At 40.5% G+C, this 20,669-nt stretch overlaps 1 protein-coding gene across 18 annotated transcripts in view; it reads left to right on the top strand.

Moving 5' to 3' along the window:
• The first annotated feature begins 6,636 nt into the window (after positions 1-6,636).
• BICD1 (BICD cargo adaptor 1) overlaps positions 6,637-20,669 on the top strand; it is a 220,266-nt gene continuing 206,233 nt past the window's right edge. For 3 of the 18 annotated variants that reach the window (XM_064591422.1, XM_064591423.1, XM_064591421.1), the window contains exon 1: positions 6,699-7,456. In XM_064591422.1, coding sequence (XP_064447492.1) covers positions 7,244-7,456 — 213 coding nt within the window. In that variant the 5' untranslated portion in view covers positions 6,699-7,243. Of the gene's footprint in view, positions 7,457-7,800; positions 8,154-20,669 lie in introns of those variants that run through there. The other 15 variants (XR_010411556.1, XR_010411555.1, XM_064591426.1 and 12 more) reach the window with 14 other exon arrangements.

The following is a 20,669-nucleotide window of genomic DNA, read 5'->3' as shown; positions in this document are numbered from 1 at the left end:
AGTACCCATTTGCATGTTGCTAAATATGGTGACATTTCTTTGTCCTCATCTTACTTGACCTTGACCTCTCAATGTCTTTGACTTGGTCCTTATTCCTTCACTCTTCAAATGCTCTTTTTTGTTCCCTTCAGATATTTCTCTCCTGATTTTCCTCCTAACCACACTGACTGGTCCTCCTTAGCTTTCTTTTTCTTTTTCATTTTTTTTCAAGTTTTTTTTAAATTCCAGTTAATTAGCATACAGTGTAATACTAGTTTCAGGTGTACAATATAGTGACTCAACACTTAAATACAACACCCGGTGTTCATCACAAGTGCACTCCTTAATCCCCATCACCTATTTAACTCATTCCCCCACCCACCTCCCCTCTGGTAACCATCAGTTTGTTCTCTATCATTACCTCTTAACTTTCTTTATTGGCTTTTCCTCTTCAACTCAACCTTTAATAGGGGTACCTCAGGGACCCCCTTCTCTTCTCTATTTGTACTCTTTTCCTAAATAATACCATCCATTTCCTTCACTTGAAATCCATTTAATGCTGGAGTGCCTGGCTGGCTCAGGCAGAAGAGCATGTGACTCTTGATCTCCTGATCATGAGTTCCAGCCCCCTATTGGGTGTAGAGTTTACTTTCAAAAACAAACCCACAAAATATCTAATGCTAATGGTTTCCAGAGGAGAACTGTTATACCTCCCAAGAAGTCTCTTCTTAATTCTGGTCTTATATCCAATTGTCTGCTTAACATTTCTAGTCAAATGTCTCCAAAGTGTCTTACACTTAATATGTCCAAAATAGAACTCATAATTTCCTGAAACTTCCTCAAAGCTTTTCCCATCCAACTAATGGCAAGCCATCTTCCCAGTTGCCCAAGTCAGAAAATTAGAGTTTGTGGGGCGCCTGGGTGGCTCAGTCATTAAGCGTCTGCCTTTGGCTCAGGCCATGATCCCAAGGTCCTGGGATCGAGCCCCGCATCGGGCTCCCTGCTCTGCAGGAAGCCTGCTTCTCCCTTTCCCACTCCTCCTGCTTGTGTTCCCTCTCTCGCTGTGTCTCTGTCAAATAAATAAATAAAATCTTTAAAAAAGAAAATTAGAATTTGTTAATGGTTGCTTTTTTTCTTTCTATCCCACATCCAATCTCCAAACAAGTCTTGAGACTTCTATCTCCCCTCCCCCTCCCCCAATATATTAGGAATCCATTCATTTCTTTTCCCTATTGCTACCACCTCAGTCCAGGCCACCATCTTCTTCTAGACAATCACAACAGCTTCCTGACTAGTGACCCCACTTCTTCTTCTTCTTTTTTTTTTAAGATTTATTATTTATTTATTTGAGAGAGAGAGAGAGAGAGCATGTGTGAGTGAGGGAGGGCAGAGGGACAGAATCTTCAAGCAGACTCCCTGCTGAGTGTGGTCCCCAATGAGGGGCTTGATTTGTGCTTGATGCAGACTTGATGTGGGGCTCCATCCCATGACACATGAGATCATGACCTGAACCAAACCCAAGAGTCTTGATGCTCAACCAACTGAGCCATCCAGGCACCCCCTTTTCTCTTCCTTCTTTCCTTCCTTCCTTCCTTCCTTCCTTCCTTCCTTCCTTCCTTCCTCCCTCCCTCCCTCCCTCCCTCCTCTTTCTTTCTTTTTTTCTTTCTTTCTCTCTCTCTCTCTCTCTTTCTTTCATAAGCTCTACTTACAAAGTGGGGCTTGAACTCATGACCCTGAGATCAAGAGCTGCAGGATCTACTGAGCCAGGCAGGTACCCCTCCTACTTCTATCTTTTGATACCACCAAACTTTTTTTGTGTGTAGTCGTGATGTTCCTAAAATATAAATGAAATAATTTCATTTCCTGACTAAATAATCAAGTCTCCCACTGCACTGAGAGTAAAACCCAAATTCCTTATTCTTCTCTTTTTCTTTTTCTTTTTTTTTTTAAGCTGTTGGGTAAAGGAATGTTTCTGAACAGGTTCGGAATCTCTATATAAATTCTAGGGCCATTAAAACCAGAGAAGGGGATATATTTTGGCAGAAAGAAGCATATTAAGAAATTCTGTTCAAATCTTGAAGAGCTGGATGCAAGGCCAGCCTTAGGCACAGATGTGAATTAGATAATGTTTGTCTGCAATGTTCCCAGCCTCCACTTCTTCAGCCCTTCAGTTCCTTCCTTGGGGTATTTTCTTATCAGAATCAGGAAAAAAATATAAAGCAAATATAAATATAAATTTAAGTTTAATAACTTTTTGCATTTCAAAGTTATTTCTAATTATGAGATAATAAGCATCTTTCTTTATTACCAAAGGAGTTTCAGACATCATTTTGAGGGGAATTAGAAAGAAGAGCAGAGGATTTAAAAAGTCCTTTCTGGCAGCTTTAAAATCCCAGGTTACAACCTACCAGCTGTTCTGACTTTAAGGCTAAACCATTAGGGTTATTTAAAATTTTTTCTAAAGCATGCTGAGAAGCAAAATAGAAGTATTTTGTCTCCTCTTGTTCTTGTGTGGTGTGAAACTCATTTGCCTTGGAAAATTTTTACTCTGCAAATGTTTGCAATTTGAAATACCATATTCTTCTTTTTTTCTTTTTTAAAAATTGGGATATAATTGACGTATAATATTATATTAATTTCAGGTGTTCAACATCCAAATTAGTCTAACCTGCAAGGCAGGCATGATCTGAGTGTCCCTTCTGTGTTGTCTTTCTAGTGCAGTCGTAGGTCACCTACCCTTGGCTTATAAGCCTCAGCTTCTGATTTTTATTCTTTGCACTCACCAAGCTCTTTTCTGCCTTGGGCCTTTACACATGCCCTTCCCTCCTCCTGGAAAGCTCTTCCTCCACATTTAGCATATCCAGTTCCTTCAGATACCTTAGATATTAAGGTAAATATCACTTCTGCAGAGAGATCTCCACTGATTATTCTGTTGTTTCTTTTTTCTATCTCAATCTTATTCTTTTTTTTTTCCCAAAACTTAAAAACAAACACACATATGCTGCTTATTAGGTGTCAAATATTGTTCTATTCACAACAATCTTGTTAGTAATTATATTATTGTCCCCTCTTTAAGGATGAGGCGACTGAGGCACACATAGCTAGTAGGTGGCGAAGTTGGATTTGACCCAAGCAGATTAGCTTCTGCTCTTAACCATTATGCTGTATCCTGCTTATCAGTATTACAATTTGGAATATTTGTATTAATTTATCTTTTTTGTTGTCTTTTTTAAAGATTTTATTTATTTATTTATTTATTTATTTATTTATTTATTTATTTATTTATTTATTATTTATTTTAGAGAGATAGGAAGCATGAGCAGAGGCTGGGGGTGGGGAAGAACAAAGGGGGAGGGGAAGGGAGGAGGAAAGAATCTCAAGCAGACTCTGCTCTGGGTGCAGAGCCCACTGTGGGGCTGATATGACCCCAAGATCATGACCTGAGCTGAAACCAAGAGTTGGAGGCTTAACCGACTGAACCACTCATGCATCCCTGTTGTTGTCTGTTTTTGGTCTGTTTTGTCATGTATTTGTTTGCTTCTTCCCTCCCAGAACATAAGCTCCATGAAGTCAGGGACCACTGACCACTGACATCTTACTGGTCATTGATTTCACAATGCCTCCTATTGTTCCTAGGACATAAGGGGTACTTAATAAATATCTGTTTAAGGAATGAATGAATGAATGAGAGCAAGAGAAAGCAATATTCATGCAAAGTTGGCGAGAGGTTGGTTTGAGGTACTAAGTCACAAAATATAATTTTTCCTAAATATTTGTGTTTTAAAAAATATTTATTTAAGGGGCACCTGGGTGGCTCAGTCGTTAAGTGTCTGCCTTCAGCTCAGGTCATGATCCCAGGGTCCTGGGATCGAGCCCCGCATCGGGCTCCATGCTCCGCAGGAGGCCTGCTTCTCGCTCTCTCACTCCCACTGCTTGTGTTCCCTCTCTCACTGTGTCTGTCTCTGTCAAATAAATAAATAAAATCTTAAAAAATATATATTTATTTAAGTAATCTCTACATCCAATATGGGGCTCGAACTTATGACCCCGAGATCAAGAGTTGCACGCCCTTCTGACTGAGCCAGCCAGGCGCCCCTAATTTTCCCTAAATATTTGTAAGCAAGAAAGTTTCCTAAGAAATTGGAGGCTGCTAATTTAAAGAAATATGAGGGAACCCTACTTCCAGTATTGGTTTAAGAAATTCTTTTCTAGATACTTGTCAGTGATCTATAGCTATATCCATCTATATCTAGGTCTGTACCTATATATACATGGTATGTATGACATCTATATGAAGAGAAATCTGTGCAGTCCTGCAAGAGTATGGTATACAAGCTGATTTTCTTCAAGTTAAATACCAACATATAAAGGATCAAAGTTGTAATATGCAAAATCTTGTGATGTTAAGATAGTGTAATGTCTGAATGAAGTCAGACTGAATACATTAACAAGAGTTGATCCATCAGAAAAATGGGGCAGGACAGAGCACAGGGAATGGGGGGGAATGGAAACTTCGAAGAAGGAAAGTCACAGAGGCAAACTCCATTCTTAGTTCTATCCAAGGGAAAGGGAGTAACAGGCAATCTTCCCCCAAGTGTTATGATTCCTTTGGAAGCGCTCTGCTTACACTTTGCAGAGTGAGGAAAGGCCAGGGGCATACTGGGAAGAAGGCAGTTTGGCTACCCACAATTACAGCTTTCATCTCTTCTCTCAGTGGTTCATGATCATTCATCACTGTGATAGAGGATGGGCACTCCAGGAGCACCCAGGAGGAGCTTCTCAATTGGAGTGTGACATCAAGGCAGTATACGTGGAATGATGTGGTCATTATTACCCCTGCTTCTCTGCCAGGTTGGAATTCATGGTTTGTAGCATGTTTCAAGTGTTTTCTTTCCTTCTTTCTTTCTTTCTTTCTTTCTTTCTTTCTTTCTTTCTTTCTTTCTTTCTTTCTTTCTTTCTTTCTTCTTTCTTTCTAGATCAGATAATCACAAGAGAATATTCTGTCATTATTGTCAGCATCCAGAAGGAATATTTTTTTGTCTGTTTTCAGAGGCAGTGAAAAATCACATCCAGACTGCCTATTAGTCCAGGCTTTGTAAGAGCGTTGTTGTTTGTTTGCTCTTCTTCCCACACCATCAGCAACTATCTTTTTTTCTTTACCATCTACAAAACGAAGAGGAGCATCGAGTCCTGCTTTCTAAATCAGAAAATTCTGTGTGTGTTGAGCACCTCCTGGCCACTGAGAAAGAGCTCTCTAAATAGTGGCACCCAATAGAAGCGAAGGAAGGAACTGGTAAGACCTTTGGTCTATTGATCCCAGAGCCTCCCTTCCATTTCCACAGAAATCACTCCTTTTCTGCTATTTCTCCCTTTCCTCTAGGTTCTGCATTCTCATCTCTTCTCCATTTTTGGTTTTTCACTCTGACTTTGTCTTCGGCTCCTTTTGTGACTCTTCATATTGATCAAAGTGGTCATTTCACGAGCATATAATATTTAGTTGCTGGGTGTGTATTATTAATGAGTGGTGAGGCCAATATAATGATCCAGTTTAGGGCTCTGGAGTTAGGATTAAATTTTGGCTTCACCACTTAAGAGTTGCCTAATTTGGGGGCGCCTGGGTGGCTCAGTTGGTTAAGTATCTGCCTTAGGCTCAGGTCGTGATCCTGGCTCCCCACGTAGGGCTCCCTGCTCAGCGGGGAGCCTGCTTCTCCCACTGACCCTCTCCTCTCTCATGCTGTTTCTCTGTCTCTCTCAAATAAATAAATAAAGTCTTTAAAAAAAAAAAAGAGTTGCCTGATTTGGACAAATCCTTCAATTTCCTGTGCCTTTCTTTCACCACTTTTAAATTGGGGATAATGGTTCCCACCTCCCAAGAGTGGTCGTTAGGACTAGAGAGAATGCACATACCATACTCAGAAGAATGGCTGGCACGTGGTCTCAAGAACTATTAGCTCTTACTCTTTTAAACATGTTTATTGTAGGGTATCGTTGATACCATATATAGGGAATTTCATGCAGTTTTCCTTTATTGAAGAATGTGTAGCGTAGAACTACTGAGGCAAGAAAGAGGAGTACCTAGAGGCTTATTGGGTGCATGCATTTTTCGGAGCAGATCCAATCTTGTGGCAAGCTGGGCACAGAACGCTGTGCGAGGTCAAGCAACTTCAGTGCAGACCGTCCTGAGGGGTAATAAGGTTATTTGGTGACAGTGTGAGGTAAACCAGGCCAAGCTGGCGAGGGGAAGGGAGGGGAGGCGGAAGGGGTGGGGGTCGGGGAGAGCGCTCGCCTTGGGGCGCGTCTGGCAGGCTTTGGAAGCACAGCGTTGGTTTGGGTGCAGGAGGCTGGGAAGGAGGCTGCGAGCCCAGGGGGCGAGAAGGATGCGCGGGCCCCGAGCGCGTTAGTTACTGTTTGCTTTTCCCTGGGAAAGGCGCCTTTTCCAGGCAGTTCCGGAGCTCTGGCTCGCGTCTCAGAGGCAGAGCAGGGGCGGCCCCGCCACTCCGGGGGCCGCGACGTCCACGGGCCAAAGTCCTGGGAGGAACTCCCGCCCGGGGCGAGCCGGGCAGGGCGGGGGCTCCCCCCGCGCGCGTCCCGCCGCCTCCGCCTCGGCCTCCGGCCCGCGCCCCCCCCCCCCCGCCCGGTGCAGCCCGCGGCGGCGGCCCCTCGCGCCCGGCGGGAGGCGCCTCGGGACGTTTCCGTCGGTTCCTTCCCTCCCCCCGCGCTGACTCCATCCGCCTCCCCGCCCCCTGCTCGGAGCCGGGGCCAGGCGCGAAGGGAGGGAGCGGGCCCGAGACTGCATCATTCCGCACCGGCTGCAGCACAGCCAGAGGGAGCAGGTGGAGCGAGCGAGCGAGCGAGCCGCGAGCCGGGGAGCGCCAGGCCCCGGGGAGACTGCAGTGACGCTGCCCGGGAGACATGGCGGCCGGGCGCCTCTGAATAAGCAGAATCCGGAGCCCCTCGTCGTCCCCGGCCGCCGCAGCCCAGGCCATGCCGCACGGCTGCTGACCCAGAGGACACATGCGGCAGCGGCGGCCGCCTCGCCCCTGATCCTCTCCCCGCGTTCTCCATGTTGCGTTTCTCCTCAGTTTCTCCGGCAGTGTAGCCGCTGCCGCCGGAGCAGCAGTCGGGGAATCGTTGCTCCTTCATCCAGCCACACTTTTCTTTTCCATTTTTACCCTTCCCTCCCCACCTCCTTCCCCCTTCCCCCGCCTGCTCTGCGTCCGTCTCCCCACCCCGACGCCCCCTCCTGCCTCCGTCCACCGGGGCTATGGCCGCAGAAGAGGTATTGCAGACTGTGGACCATTATAAGACTGAGATAGAGAGGCTGACCAAGGAGCTCACAGAGACGACCCACGAGAAGATCCAGGCTGCCGAGTACGGGCTGGTGGTCCTGGAGGAGAAGCTGACCCTCAAACAGCAGTATGACGAGCTGGAGGCTGAGTACGACAGCCTCAAACAGGAGCTGGAGCAGCTGAAAGAGGTGAGTTGCCTGTCACCTCATCCCTCCTCGGGCCCCGTCCCCCCACCCCCGACGCCCACTCATCATTTGTAAAGAAGTCGGAAAGGATGCGGTTGAAAGGAATGTTTCTTCGTCTTAGAGTCCTTTGTTGATAAGAGAAGATTGAAAGAGTCCATTGTTTTCCCCCCAAGAGAAAAATTGCCCAGGAAGTGAATGTATAAGCTGGAATTTGAGAGGCAGTGGCTGTTTAGGCTGTGGGGGAGGGAGATTCAGAAGTCTTTAAGTCTCAGCACTCTAAGGCGACATTCAGCTCGGCTGGAATGTGTAAATCCAACTTCTCAAAACTGCTGTTATTTCAAACCCAGGTTCCAGCGACAATCCCATAATCCACAAAGGCGATGAGTGGATTTGTGCTGAGGGACCCACAATTTCAGGATGCAGGATCTATGGTACCTCTCAGCCTTCTGAATGTAACCACTCCTTGGTGCGAGAGGGAACTGTTACTAGAACTCTCCGCCAATCCCATCTGACAAAGTCTGGGCAGTCTTCGTTCTCCTTGGCTTTAGTTATTCTTGTCATCGGGCTGCCTGAGAAAAACAACTCTGCTGGGTGATCCCACTGCCTCGATTTCGCCTCTGAGTGAGGCAGAGCCATGCCCAAGTCATATAAGGTCACCCTGACCAGGGAAGATTTAACTCCCCTACACATAGTCCGAATGGTATGTATCAAGTACAAGGGTAGCCGTCCATATCAAATGAGGCTCTTCTGTTTGAAATGACTGTGTTTGTAAAACCAGAGGATCACAAATGGGCCATGTTATAACACTGGTCCTCTTTAGTCTTTCGGTATTTGGCTTCTCTTAAACACTGGCTAATGTTTGGAAGGAAATAATGGATATGCTTTGATTTCCTATCAAGCACTCATAAGAATATACATACTGTTGAAGGAACTCAGTTTATTTTACCTGATTCCTGAAGCACTATGGGTAACAAGTCACCGTTATAAATTTAAGTGTACACACTGCTTTTCTTTGTGGCAAGTCTTTATTTTTAGGTGCATATTGGCTTTTAAGTGTTAATTCTAAATTTGGTATATATTATCAAAAACGTTTTTCTTACTCAGTGTTTTGGAGGGTGTCTGTTTTATGTTGCTACAGTTAAAAAACATGACTTATGACCTATCTAATCAATTTGTCTTCTAATCTAGTACACAATATGGTAAACACACTTTCAGGTATGTCTTATTTTTATTCTGATGCCTGACTGCTAACAAATAAACATATGGTAAAAACCCCAACTAAAAATCTGATTTTCATGTATCAGGCTGTAAATTCTGAGTTCATGTTTTTCTTACCATGTACATGTCTTTTCTTAACAACAGCTGGACTCACGGCTATTTTCCAACTTAGGTTAGGTCAGATATGTTTAAATTCAGTGATGTTAAACCTTGTGAAGTCAGGAAACAAGATAGTGATTGTAATTCTCAGGGATGTTTTGATGTTTAAACCTGTCAACACTGCTTTGCCAATGTGAGGAAGTGCAAGCTAGGCAGTGGTGAGCCATCACCTCCTTGATAAAGGAGGTAGACTTAATTTAATGAAATGGAGTATTACTGTTAACTGATCTTCCTGCTTGATTTAAACAACCTTTCTAGGGGTATTTCTGTGTCATTTGCACTTACCCTGTATAGTAAACCATAATGCAATTGTCTTTTGCCTTTACCAGACCATGAGCTCTTAAGGAAAGGAATCTGTCTTAATTTACTTTGCATCCAAAGCCTTTAACACAAAGCCTATCACATTGTAAGTGTATAATAAATATTTTATTAAAGAATAAATTTATACTGGAAGAAGGGGCACATTTATCATACATTCACTGGTCAATATTGGTTAGTGTCAGAGAAAGACTAAGAAAATTAGGAAGTATAGGAAGTGACTGGTATTGAAACACTACTTATATTACTGTCATCAACAATAATGGGAAAAATGAGAAAAAATGTTTTGTGAGAATAGTACAACTCGTAATTTCTTAATACAGAATAATGCAAATAGCAGTTATAAATTTTTTTCTTTAAAAATTTGAGGCATATTTTGTTCTATATAGCAGGAGGTTAATAAAAAATTTATCAGGATTATTTTTACCAAATGATACTCATTTACATATGTATTTTGAGTTGCACTTAGCATAAATTAATTCCGTTTTTTATTCTGAATGAACTGTCTTAAGCAATTACATAAAAATGTATTTAAGAGTAATAAAATAATCATTATATTTGATCGTTTGATAATGTGACCTGATATTTTTATTCTTTAAATGTATACTTTACTGGGGAGTATTATTTAAATGCGCTAAATGAGTCTCAATAATATTTCCTGTTTAAAAAGGAAATCCAGAATAATTGGGCAAACTGAGATATACCAATGATGATATCATATAGAAGCCATTTTTGAAAGACATGTTTTATGAGTGCTCTGATTTTTAAAAGGGAAGTTTTGTTCATTTGCAGGTACATATAGTAAACAATGTTGCATTTTATCTACAAAGCCAAGTATAAAATCTTTGACTTATTTTTAGGCTCTTTCAACAAATATGATTCATTAAAAGTAATTGGTCCATCATCCTAATGTTCTCCTTTTAATTATCTTTGGGGAGCTGGACAAAGCAACATGTCTGGTAAAAGACTTGAGCATGGTTTTATGATTTCACAAGTAATGCATGCTTTTCAGTGACCTGAGGGGCACCCATGCCCAGTTATATTCCGGTCCTGGCTGATTGTATGTTTGGGATGTGTGTAAATCAGCACTGTGAATGTCACTTAGGCCAAAGTAGTGTTTGAGGAAGAGTCATAGTTCCAAAATAATTTTAAAACTAAAAATATACATACATTAAAAAAAAACTAGAATTTAAATTTGTTTGTGTTGTGTTTGTTTTATTTTTTACTTAAAAAATATTTGAAATTTAAGAAGTAGTAAAGTTGAAAAAGATCCCCATAGAAAGGAATGATTCAGCATTCTTGGTAGCATTGTAGAAAACATATCCATGTGACTTTAGAAAAGTTTTGCAGCTAGGTTACGGTAGACTATGTACTAAGAATCTTCAACTCATTTTTTTTTTGCTTATATTCTTAACACTGACGCCAAGGGTAGACACCATTTGCTAAAGAAGAACTTTGTGGACAATGAACAGCTTATCTTCCTGGAGCCAATTTTCTGTTTTTTCAGGGCTATGGTTAAATCGTTCAAGGAATAAACATTGAACTTACACATTTTTAGAGACTGTCACATTGGGGACCTGATGAAAGCCATTTAATTATTTGGATTCAACTTTAAACAGAAATTTTTTTCTTCATATGCTTGGAAAGATTGTTAGGTTTGTATATGCTAAATCATGAAATCATAGTGGGGGGAGGGAGCCCCCAGATTTCGTTTCCAATCTAGGAATAAACATAGAGAATGTTAATAATTTATTTACCTAGCTAGTATTTTCTCTCTCACTGTTTTGAAAGAGAAATGTTTATATTATCATATTTATTACCAAATTAATTAAAACATCTATAATATATCAACATATGCTTTTGGAAAGTATTGCAAAATATTTACAAACAACCTCAACAAACAAACACAATCACTTTCAGTCATTCTTTTTTTTTTTTTTTTTTTGACCCAGTTGCTCTAACCTGCACCATTCCTTCTTTTTATTTCAACTCAAAATTTCATCTCCGGAAAAGTTATTGCTCAGATATCATTTAACAGGATGTTATATCTTTCATCACATTCATTATGTTTGCATGAACATGTACAGTAACCATGGTTTGATGATTTTTTTTCAGATTTTCATGCTTATGAATATTCTGCTATATCATCCCCTTCAATACACTTATACCTGATAGCTATTACATTCTAAATTTGAAAATATGATAACTATTGCATGTTGAAATATATAGTAAAGTCTTTCTCACACATAGTGTTGTACCTGTAAATATGGCTCTTAAGGAGAGGAAGGCATGAAGAGATGCAGTCTTACTATTAAATAATTCATTATGCTAGAGGAGACATGTGAAGTCAAGCGGCAGGAGATGATATTGGGAAAGTGGCAGTAGCCGCATTTTGTCTTGGGGCTAGGGGAACCATTAAAAGGAAACGAAAAGAAACACTTAGTAACACTGTGTTTGGTGCCTTACGTCTTATTTAATCTTCAGAGTAATTCAGAAACTTACTGCTCATTTTTACAGATAAGAAAATAATAAAAATAATAAAGCACTTAATTCTGTACAAAGCTCCATTTAGGGCTAGGCATTTTGCATACCTTATCTCTCATTCTTATAAGAATCCTTTTATAAGGTAGATATTACTTGAATTATGCAGAAGAGGAAAATAGGTCTTAGGTTAAGGATTCTTCTCAAGGCTGCAAAACTAAGTGGTGGAACCTGGTTTAGGAAGAAGCCCATTTTCTAATCACTGCACCATACTACCTGAGAGGGTGAAACACTTCAGTCACAAGTATGGTTTAGAAAGTCCCAGTGCTGGTTATAGAGAGTGGATTGGAGCTGTGCAGGGGCAGTAGGGATGATGAGGAGGGGTCAAACCTATTAGCTGTTTAGAAGGTGTAGGGTGGAACATGATACTGGGTCTGGATGTGGAAAGTAAGGAAAAGAGTAGAGTTGAGAATTTTCTCGGATGTGTAGAAGGTGGCTCCATTCACGAAGGAAGGAAGGTGCTATGGGGAAGAGCCCTTTTAGAGGGTCAGGTTGATGGCCAGGTTATATGAGTCATTTTAAGTCATGTTTTCTTTGAGGGGAGGCATAAGTTGAATGAGAAATTCAAATACTCAACCCTCAGTTTAATAAAACAAATGAATAATTTGTGCATTTTGTTGTAATTTTATTCAAACCTAATCTCCAGAACATAGAAGATATGAACAACTCAACAATATTTTCAGCAGTTCGTTTGATTGCATTTTGAATTAGGAGATGTGCAAATTAATAAACAATGGGCAAAGAAGCTGGGCTGGAAGGACCCAGAGGTCAACGTAAGTGGAAAACTGGCCCTTCCCGACCTCCTAGGTTAGAGAGGCCTGGGAGAAAGAGCACACACCTCTTGCTGACAGATAACTTGAAATTGCATTAGTGCTTTTAATTTAAATTTTTTTCTTTCTTTTTTTGGTCATAATAGTTTGATTGCTTTTATAAAAATGATGATTCTATAATTATAATTTATGGCCACAATCCAAGTTAGATAAAATCATATGCAAATTAGTTGTTTCTCCTTTCTCTCCTGATTCTGTCTGTATTCTTACACTTTGGTATACTTCTATACATGTTTTAAATGTCTTTAAACATATGAATCCATTGACATGGTTTTTTGTTTTTCCTGTTCTTTTATTTTTATAAAAATGGGGTCATGTTATACATATTACTCTGCCACCTGGTGTTTTTCATTTAATACTATATCCTTTTAAAATGCAGGTATTTCTAGGGTGCCTGGGTGGCTCGGTTGGTTAAGTGTCAGACTCTTGGTTTCTGCTCAGGTAATGATCTCAGGATCCTGGGATGGAGCCCTGTGTCAGGCTCCATGCTCAGTGTGGGGTCTGCTTGTCCCTCTCCCTCCCCTTCTGCCCTCCCTCTCTAAAAATAAATAAATAAAATCTTAAAAAATTTTTTTAAAATGCAGATATTTCTAGAACAGGACTAACTTTTTTTTTTTTTTTTAAGATTTTATTTACTTATTTGAGAGAGAGAGAGAGTGCACGAGCAAGCGAGCATGAGTGGGGTCCGGTGGGGGAGATGGGGGAAAGGGGCAGAGGGAGAAGCAGACTTCCCACTGAGCAGGGAGCCCCACACAGGGCTCAGTCCCAGGACCCTGAGATCATGACCTGAGCTGAAGGCAGATGCTTAACTCACTAAGCCACCCAGGTGCCCTGCAGGGCTTCTTTTTTAAGCCACTGGTATTTCAAGTGTGAAGAAAATGGGACTGAGTAGAGAAGAAAACCAGAGAATCTCAGGGAGTGTGGGTGACCCTGGGGGCTTGGAGGGAGCAGGTGGCCTTGTGTGATAATACCGAGGAAAAAATGGAAAGTTTTGTGGGTGAATTAGCAGCAATTTTGATTCTTGTCTTCTTGGCTGGTGATGGGGCTACATGTATCAGCATAATAAGTGGCTAGATTCCATGGCTGGTGAGAACTGGTCCAGCAGTGTGGCCACATCCTGTCCATACTGGGTCTTGGTGAGAAGCCAAGATGATTCAGGCAGTTGAGCCTCATTATTTTATTCCATCTTTGCCCTGTGGTAGTTGAGTTTTGATATAGCTCGTTAGGGTTTTATACAGAATCTCAGATTCAGCATGTTACGTAGGCAATGGGGATCAACGGCTATAAGACAGGAAATTGTTTGGCAAAGTGTTCTTCCTTAAAACAATGAAAAGGAATATAAGAGTGGCAATTGATACCTTTTCTATTAGGATTTAATTTTTTGTCTATAAAATTAAGGGGTTGGGATAGATAATTTCTATGATTTTTTTTTAGCTCTAAATTTCTGTGATGCTCTGTTTTAGAGTTACCTAGTCTACTTATTTTATCTACTTGTCCTTTACATTTCAAATTAATTCTATTTTTTTTTTTTTTACAAAATATAGAATAATCTTGTTCAATTACCATAATTTTTACTTAGCCTTCAGGAATGTGCATCAACTGTTTTCTGTCTTTTCCCTCTTATCTATTTCTACTCTGGTCACTCACCTCCAGCCAGGATAATCCACCTGTTTTCACACTTGTATTCTGTCCCTTGATAGTTTGTTTGTTTATTTATTTATTTATAACAATTCATTGTTCTCTTTTCCTTTGAGCACCTGGCCTAAATTTATTTCCCTTCTGGATTCACTTTACTTCTTTAATCATACCTATATTGTTGTAGAATTGAGTTTGTTTCGTTGACATATTTGTACTTGGCTTCACAGAGCAGAACAAGGCCCACTGGGTCCATGGGAGCCAGATTTTGAGTCAAAATCAAGATCTAACAAGTATAGGTGTCCAATAATGAAACAAGGCAGATTTCTTTAGGAAGTAGTGAGTTCCCTGTCACCAAAAAAATTTAAGGAAAGGCTAGCCAACCACATGCTAGTAATACTGTCTGGAAGGTTCATACTTAGAAAGGAGTTTATATAGAATGATCTCTAGGGGCGCCTGGGTGGCTCAGTCGTTTAGCGTCTGCCTTCTGCTCAGGTCATGATCCCAGGGTCCTGGGATTGAGCCCCACAACAGGCTCCCTGCTTGGCGGGAAGCCTGCTTCTCCCTCTCCCACTCCCCCTGCTTGTGTTCCCTCTCTAGCTGTCTCTCTCTCTCTGTCAAATAAGTAAATAAAATCTTAAAAAAAAAAAAAGAATGATCTCTAAAGTTTTCCCCACCGCAACCTGAGTTTTTTGATTTTATCATTTCACGTGTTCCAAGTAATTTCATATTGTTTGTGTTTTTTTATACTCCCTTCCCCACCACTAGATCACAGTGTTTCCAGTATGGTTACATTTTTCTGTTTTAATGTTTAGCATTTTGCAGTATTTATGACTTTTGAATATTTGGAATGTTTTTAAAGTATATCAAAAGTTTATCTTAATTTTGATTATGTTTTGCTTGATTTTCAGAAGAAAACTGATGCATAATAAGGAATTTAAGATGACTACCTCTGTAAATTTGGGGAAGTTTCCATGAAACTTTGTACAGTTTGAAGCTATATGGTTAACACTGAGGGGGTCTATAGCCTCCAGAATATTTGTGTTCATACACACACACACACACACACATATACACAATGATATATTTTGTCTTTTACACTTAATTCAATATTTTATAATTGGCACTTTTATATATTGACAATATTTTATAATTGTCAACTATTTACATTATTATTATTTTTTTAAAGATTTTATTTATTTATTTATTTGAGAGAGAGAGTGAGAGAGAGCACATGAAAGGGGGGAGGGTCAGAGGGAGAAGCAGACTCCCTGCCGAGCAGGGAGCCCGATGCGGGACTCGATGCGGGACTTGATCCAGGGACTCCAGGATCATGACCTGAGCCGAAGGCAGTCGCCCAATCAACTGAGCCACCCAGGCGCCCTCAACTATTTACATTATATAGCAATCTGAGTTTGGGTTTTGCTTTAGATTGCCCATGCCTCTTGTTCTGTTTCATTTATCCATTCAAATGTTTGTATTGAGTGGCTACTATGTTGGGCACTGTGCCACTTGCTGAAGATAGAGTGTTGAGCAAGACAGACAAGATGGAGCTGCCTGAATGGAGCTGATGTTTCAGACCTAGGAGATCATCAGCAAGCACACATGCACTTAGGATGTGAGGAATGCCGTGAGTGGAGAGGTGGAGACTGGTTGGGAAAAGTGTGATCAGGAAGCCCTCTCCGGAGGTGACATTTGAGCCCAGACCTGAATGATGAGTCTCATGGAGATTGGGGGAAGTGAATTTTGGGAAGAGGTACAAGTACAAAGATCTTGGAACTCTGTAGTTGTTAGGAGAAATGATGGGTCACCCTGCCCCGTAAAAATAGCCATTCATATTTGAAAAATGACCATCTGTAAAGTACTATATTACCTTTAGAGTTTTTGGATGAGATTTTGGGTCTCAGCATAGGAAGTGTTTAAAGCAAAGCTTAAATACCCACCCTGGGATCTTCTTTTAGAAGAGCTGAGTCAGAATCAGTGACTTTCTATACAGACTACTCATTAGGGTCACCTGAGTGATTTACAAAAACGCTGCTGCCTTGACCCCACTCCAGGATAGTTCAGAGTCACTGGGGGTGGAGCCGGGGCTTTATTATGTTAACCCTTCTTCCCTCATAGGTAGAGCTGGGGCTGAGAACCTCTCTTAGAAACTTCCAACTCTAGGAGTAAATGACTCCACAGGAATAGAAGTGTTTTTTGTTTTTCTTAAAAGATTTATTTGTTATTTATTTTTGGTGGGGAAGGGCAGAGGGAGAGGAGAGAGAGAGAATCCTAAGCAGACTACATGCCCAGCGTGGAGCCCAATGCGGGGCCAATTCCATGATCCTAAGATCATGGCCTGAGCTGAAATCAAGAGTCGGATGCTTAACCAACTGAGCCCCTCAGGTTCCCCAGGAATAGAAGTGTTTTGGAGAGAAAAGCTGGGAAGTTATGAGCTAATATGGAAACCTTAACTGCACTGTCTTTTTACTTCTCCATTTTCTAGAAATTAAAATGCTGTAAAGCCTTTCAGAAAACCAACAAATATCATCAAAAACTTGACTGCATTAGACAGAGAAGTATGTTAAATGAGACTGTGTTTATTTTTATATCCTCCAGGGTTGTTTAAAGTTTCTTTTGAAAGTTGTCTCCTGTGTTGAATCTATTTTGTGGCTTTACTCTGTTTGCAGTAGCTTATGCAAACTTTACAAGTTTATAAATAGGATATTAAAAAAGAATTGCTTTGATACATTGATCATTAACTTCTGGGGTTATTTTCAATTGCTCTTTGGTTATACATGCTTACTGTTTTCAAACAGTATTTTATGGAGAAAAAGCACTCTTCTAAAATGTAATATTTAACTGCTGTGTTTCTATCTTTAAACTTAGAATTGAAAATAAGAAACCTGTTTACATTTATGGGAAGTACACAATAACAGCAATTTCCTTAAGAATGTTTTGTTGCAGTTTGGCGTGGGTCTGTAATGGAAGGTTCAGAATGATGGTCTTTGTTTTTCTCTTGCATACTGCAGACTAATGTGGATTCAAATGCCCACTGCTGAAGAGCCCTTACCCATCAATTTTTGAAATTGAAAGAGGTTTATATTATAACATGGATGTGCGTTGTTGATAAGCCTTACTGATTGCCATTCTCTAGAAGGTTTTAGGAGGTTTTTTTTTTTTTTTTTTTTTTAAGTTGGCCTCAGTGTGAGGTAAGACTGTGCATGACTTCTTTGGTTGAGCTGAAGATACTATCATCTTGCACATTATCTCCTTGGCATATACAACCCTTTTTTCCCCGTTAAATCACAATCTGGCTTGCTTTCTGCTAATGCTGGTGTGTGTGCAGAGCTTTTAAACTCAAAACCTCAAGTAAATATAATTAGGAAGGAAAAGCAACCATTAGAGAGGCAGAAGGAAGGGGATATATTGCACTTGAAAACCAATTCTAAATCTCTTTTAAATTGTTGGCTCTTTGAATTATTTTTAAAAAATTGATACAGGTTCTTAAGTAGTGTTGGTAATTCAGAATTAACTATGGTTTAATGATTTGAACAAGAAGATCCTCTTTTAGTTAATATTTTAAAATAATTTTTTAAAAACATTTTATTTATTTATTTGACAGAGATAGAGACAGTGAGAGAGGGAACACAAGCAGGGGGAGTGGGGGAGGGAGAAGCAGGCCTCCCGCCGAGCAGGGAGCCCGATGCGGGGCTCCATCCCAGAACCCTGTGATCATAACCTGAGCCCAAGGCAGATGCTTAACGACTGAGCCACCCAGGTGCCCCAATATTTTAAAATAATTTAAAGAACCCTTTCCTAAGAGAGTCCTCAGGTCATCTGTCTTAATCACTGTAATTATTTCCAATCAAGTTATATGTGCTTGTTTTTCATTTCAGCAAAATAAATAATATACCTTGCAGGGCACTTGAAGTGTTTGGGATAATATGAGCTATTATTTGCTAGAATTGAGACCAGGATCTCAAAGCCACAATTACATTTTTAGACAGTGGTCACAGTAAGACATTTCAGGAAAAGACAGTGAAAAGAACTCTCTACCCATGAGGTTTTTATCATTGATCCGTTCCAAGTGAAAAAAAAATTGTTTTAGAGATTTATTTATATATTTCAGAGAGAGCAAGTGAGTGAGAGAGAGAGAGAGACAGTGCAAGGAGGGTGTGCAGAGGGAGAGGGGAAGCAGACTCCCTGCTGAGCGCTGAGCCCAACATGGGGCTCCATCTTCTGACAGAGAGATCATGACCTGAGCTGAAACCAAGAGTTTGATGCTTAACACACTGAGCCACCCAGGTTACTATTTTCAGTAGTGTGGTCAGAGAAAGGCTCCTAGAAAGGGATGGCAAGGAGGCCATCTGGCTGTCTGGGACTGAATGAGGGGGTGAAAAGTAAATGAGCGCAGAGAGAATGGGGGTTAAGTGATGAAGCAGCTTTTAGGTTGTAACCAGGACTTTGCCTTTTGCTCTAAGATGGGGAAACTTGTGGAGGATTTTGAGCAAAGGAGTCACATGTTGCACACTCTTTTTTCCCCTAGTGAGATACCTGTGCATACATTCAAGCAAGACTTAACTTCTTTCCAGGAAAAGGAGTTTAAATTAAACTGGTAGCTCACGAGATACGATGCATTCTTTTTTTTTTTTTTTTAACTCTCCCCCCCATAGCAAGTATTTAATAGATGTTTATGGTATTGCATTGATTTAGGCTAGAAAAGAAAGATGAAGTTATTAAGATAACCAGTTATTTTATTTTTAAAAAATATATTTTTATTTAAGTAACCTCTATACCCAATGTGGCAAACTAACAACCCCAAGATCAAGACTCACATGCTGTACAAACTGAGTCAGCCAGATGCCACAGATAGCCAGTTATTTTGAAAAGAGGTTGCATTACACCACTTGTTTTAAAAATAACCATTTTTTTTGAAGATTTTTATTTATTTATTCATGAGAGACAGAGAGAGAGAGAGAGGCAGAGGGAGAAGCAGGCTCCCAAGGAGCAGGGAGCCCGATGTGGGACTCGATCCCAGGACCCTGGGATCATGACCTGAGCCGAAGGCAGACGCTTAACCATCTGAGCCACCCAGGCGCCCTAAAAATAACCATTTTTGATTAAATCAGCTTACTAAAAAGATGCTGTGTTGACTTCTCCAGTTTTTTTGTACCTGAATCTTTAACTTTCTTTTATTCTCTCTTGTTCTGGACCGTCTGAGCCATCCAGTAGATCCTACTCTAAGGTGACATAAAAGACATTGGAATAGGGATTCTGTGCTAGCATTGATATTCTAGTTTCTGAGGGACTGGAATGGATGCTAGTCATTATTTCATTCATTTATGTATCAAATTTTTTATTGAAGTGTAGTTGACATACAATATTGTACAGTTTCAGGTACACAACATAGTGATTCAACATTTATATACTTTATGACATGATCATCATGATAAATCTGGCTACTGTCTTTTACCATACCATGAAGTTGTTACATATTTTTATGTACATTCTATACTGTACATTGTATCCTCATGTCTTGTTTATTTTATGGCTGGAAGTTTTTACTGTATTAAATATTTAGAGAGCATCAGTTATATGCTAAGCATTATGCTTGTTATACAAAAATGAGGAAGATATGGTCTTTATTTTTTTTATTTTTATTTTTTAAGATTTTATTTATTTATTTGACAGAGAGAGACATAGTGAGAGCAGGAACACAAGCAGGGGGAGTGGGAGAGGGAGAAGCAGGCTTCCCGCGGAGCAGGGAGCCCGATGTGGGACTCGATCCCAGGACCCTGGGATCATGACCTGAGCCGAAGGCAGACGCTTAACGACTGAGCCACCCAGGCGCCCCTGGTCTTTATTTTTAAGTTAGTTATTACTGTTGGTGGCAACAGACATGAACAAAGGTGATTATGTATTTTATTGGAAAGATCATGGGCTTTTGAGTCAGAATGAACTGTATTTGAATCTGTTTAGTAGCTGTGTGATCTTAGGCTGATACTTAAAACTCTATGAACCTCACTCTTCTCCTCTGTAAAATAGAGGAAGATAATAACTATGGGCATTAAAGAAAAATCCAAGTGAAGCATTAATAGACTCTATTAAGTTTACACTTCAGTAAACACCTGATAAATGATGGATGTGGTGGTAATAAGAATAATAAAATAATAAAACCAATAATGTATTGGCTGTGCTTGATAGGACATGGAAGTGGAAGGCAGCAAAGTTATCTTTAAAAAAATCAGAGAAAAAACAAAACAAAAACAGAAAACTTCCTGATCAAGACAACTGTGAGTGGGCATTGAAGAAAAAGTAGGATCTTCCAGGCAGCTGAGAAGGCAGAGTCGTTCAGGAAGAGGGAAACAGCCTGTGAAAGAGGGAAGCTTGGAGGGATTGTTGCTTGTGAGCAGCTGTGTGGTTGCAGCTGAAATGAGATAAGAGGTGGGAGGTGAGCCTGGAGAGATGGTTTGGGGCCAGGTGGTGAAAGGTCTTGTAAGGAGGTTGTCAGTCCCCACCAGCAAAGGCCT

Source organism: Mirounga angustirostris, unplaced genomic scaffold (genome assembly GCF_029215605.1).
Source record: "Mirounga angustirostris isolate CCGP_5_RB_7025 unplaced genomic scaffold, mMirAng1.0.hap1 SCAF_5, whole genome shotgun sequence".
Lineage (NCBI taxonomy): Eukaryota > Metazoa > Chordata > Mammalia > Carnivora > Phocidae > Mirounga > Mirounga angustirostris.
The sequence above is the reverse complement of the archived record's forward strand: the minus strand, read 5'-3'. Positions and strand labels throughout refer to the sequence as shown.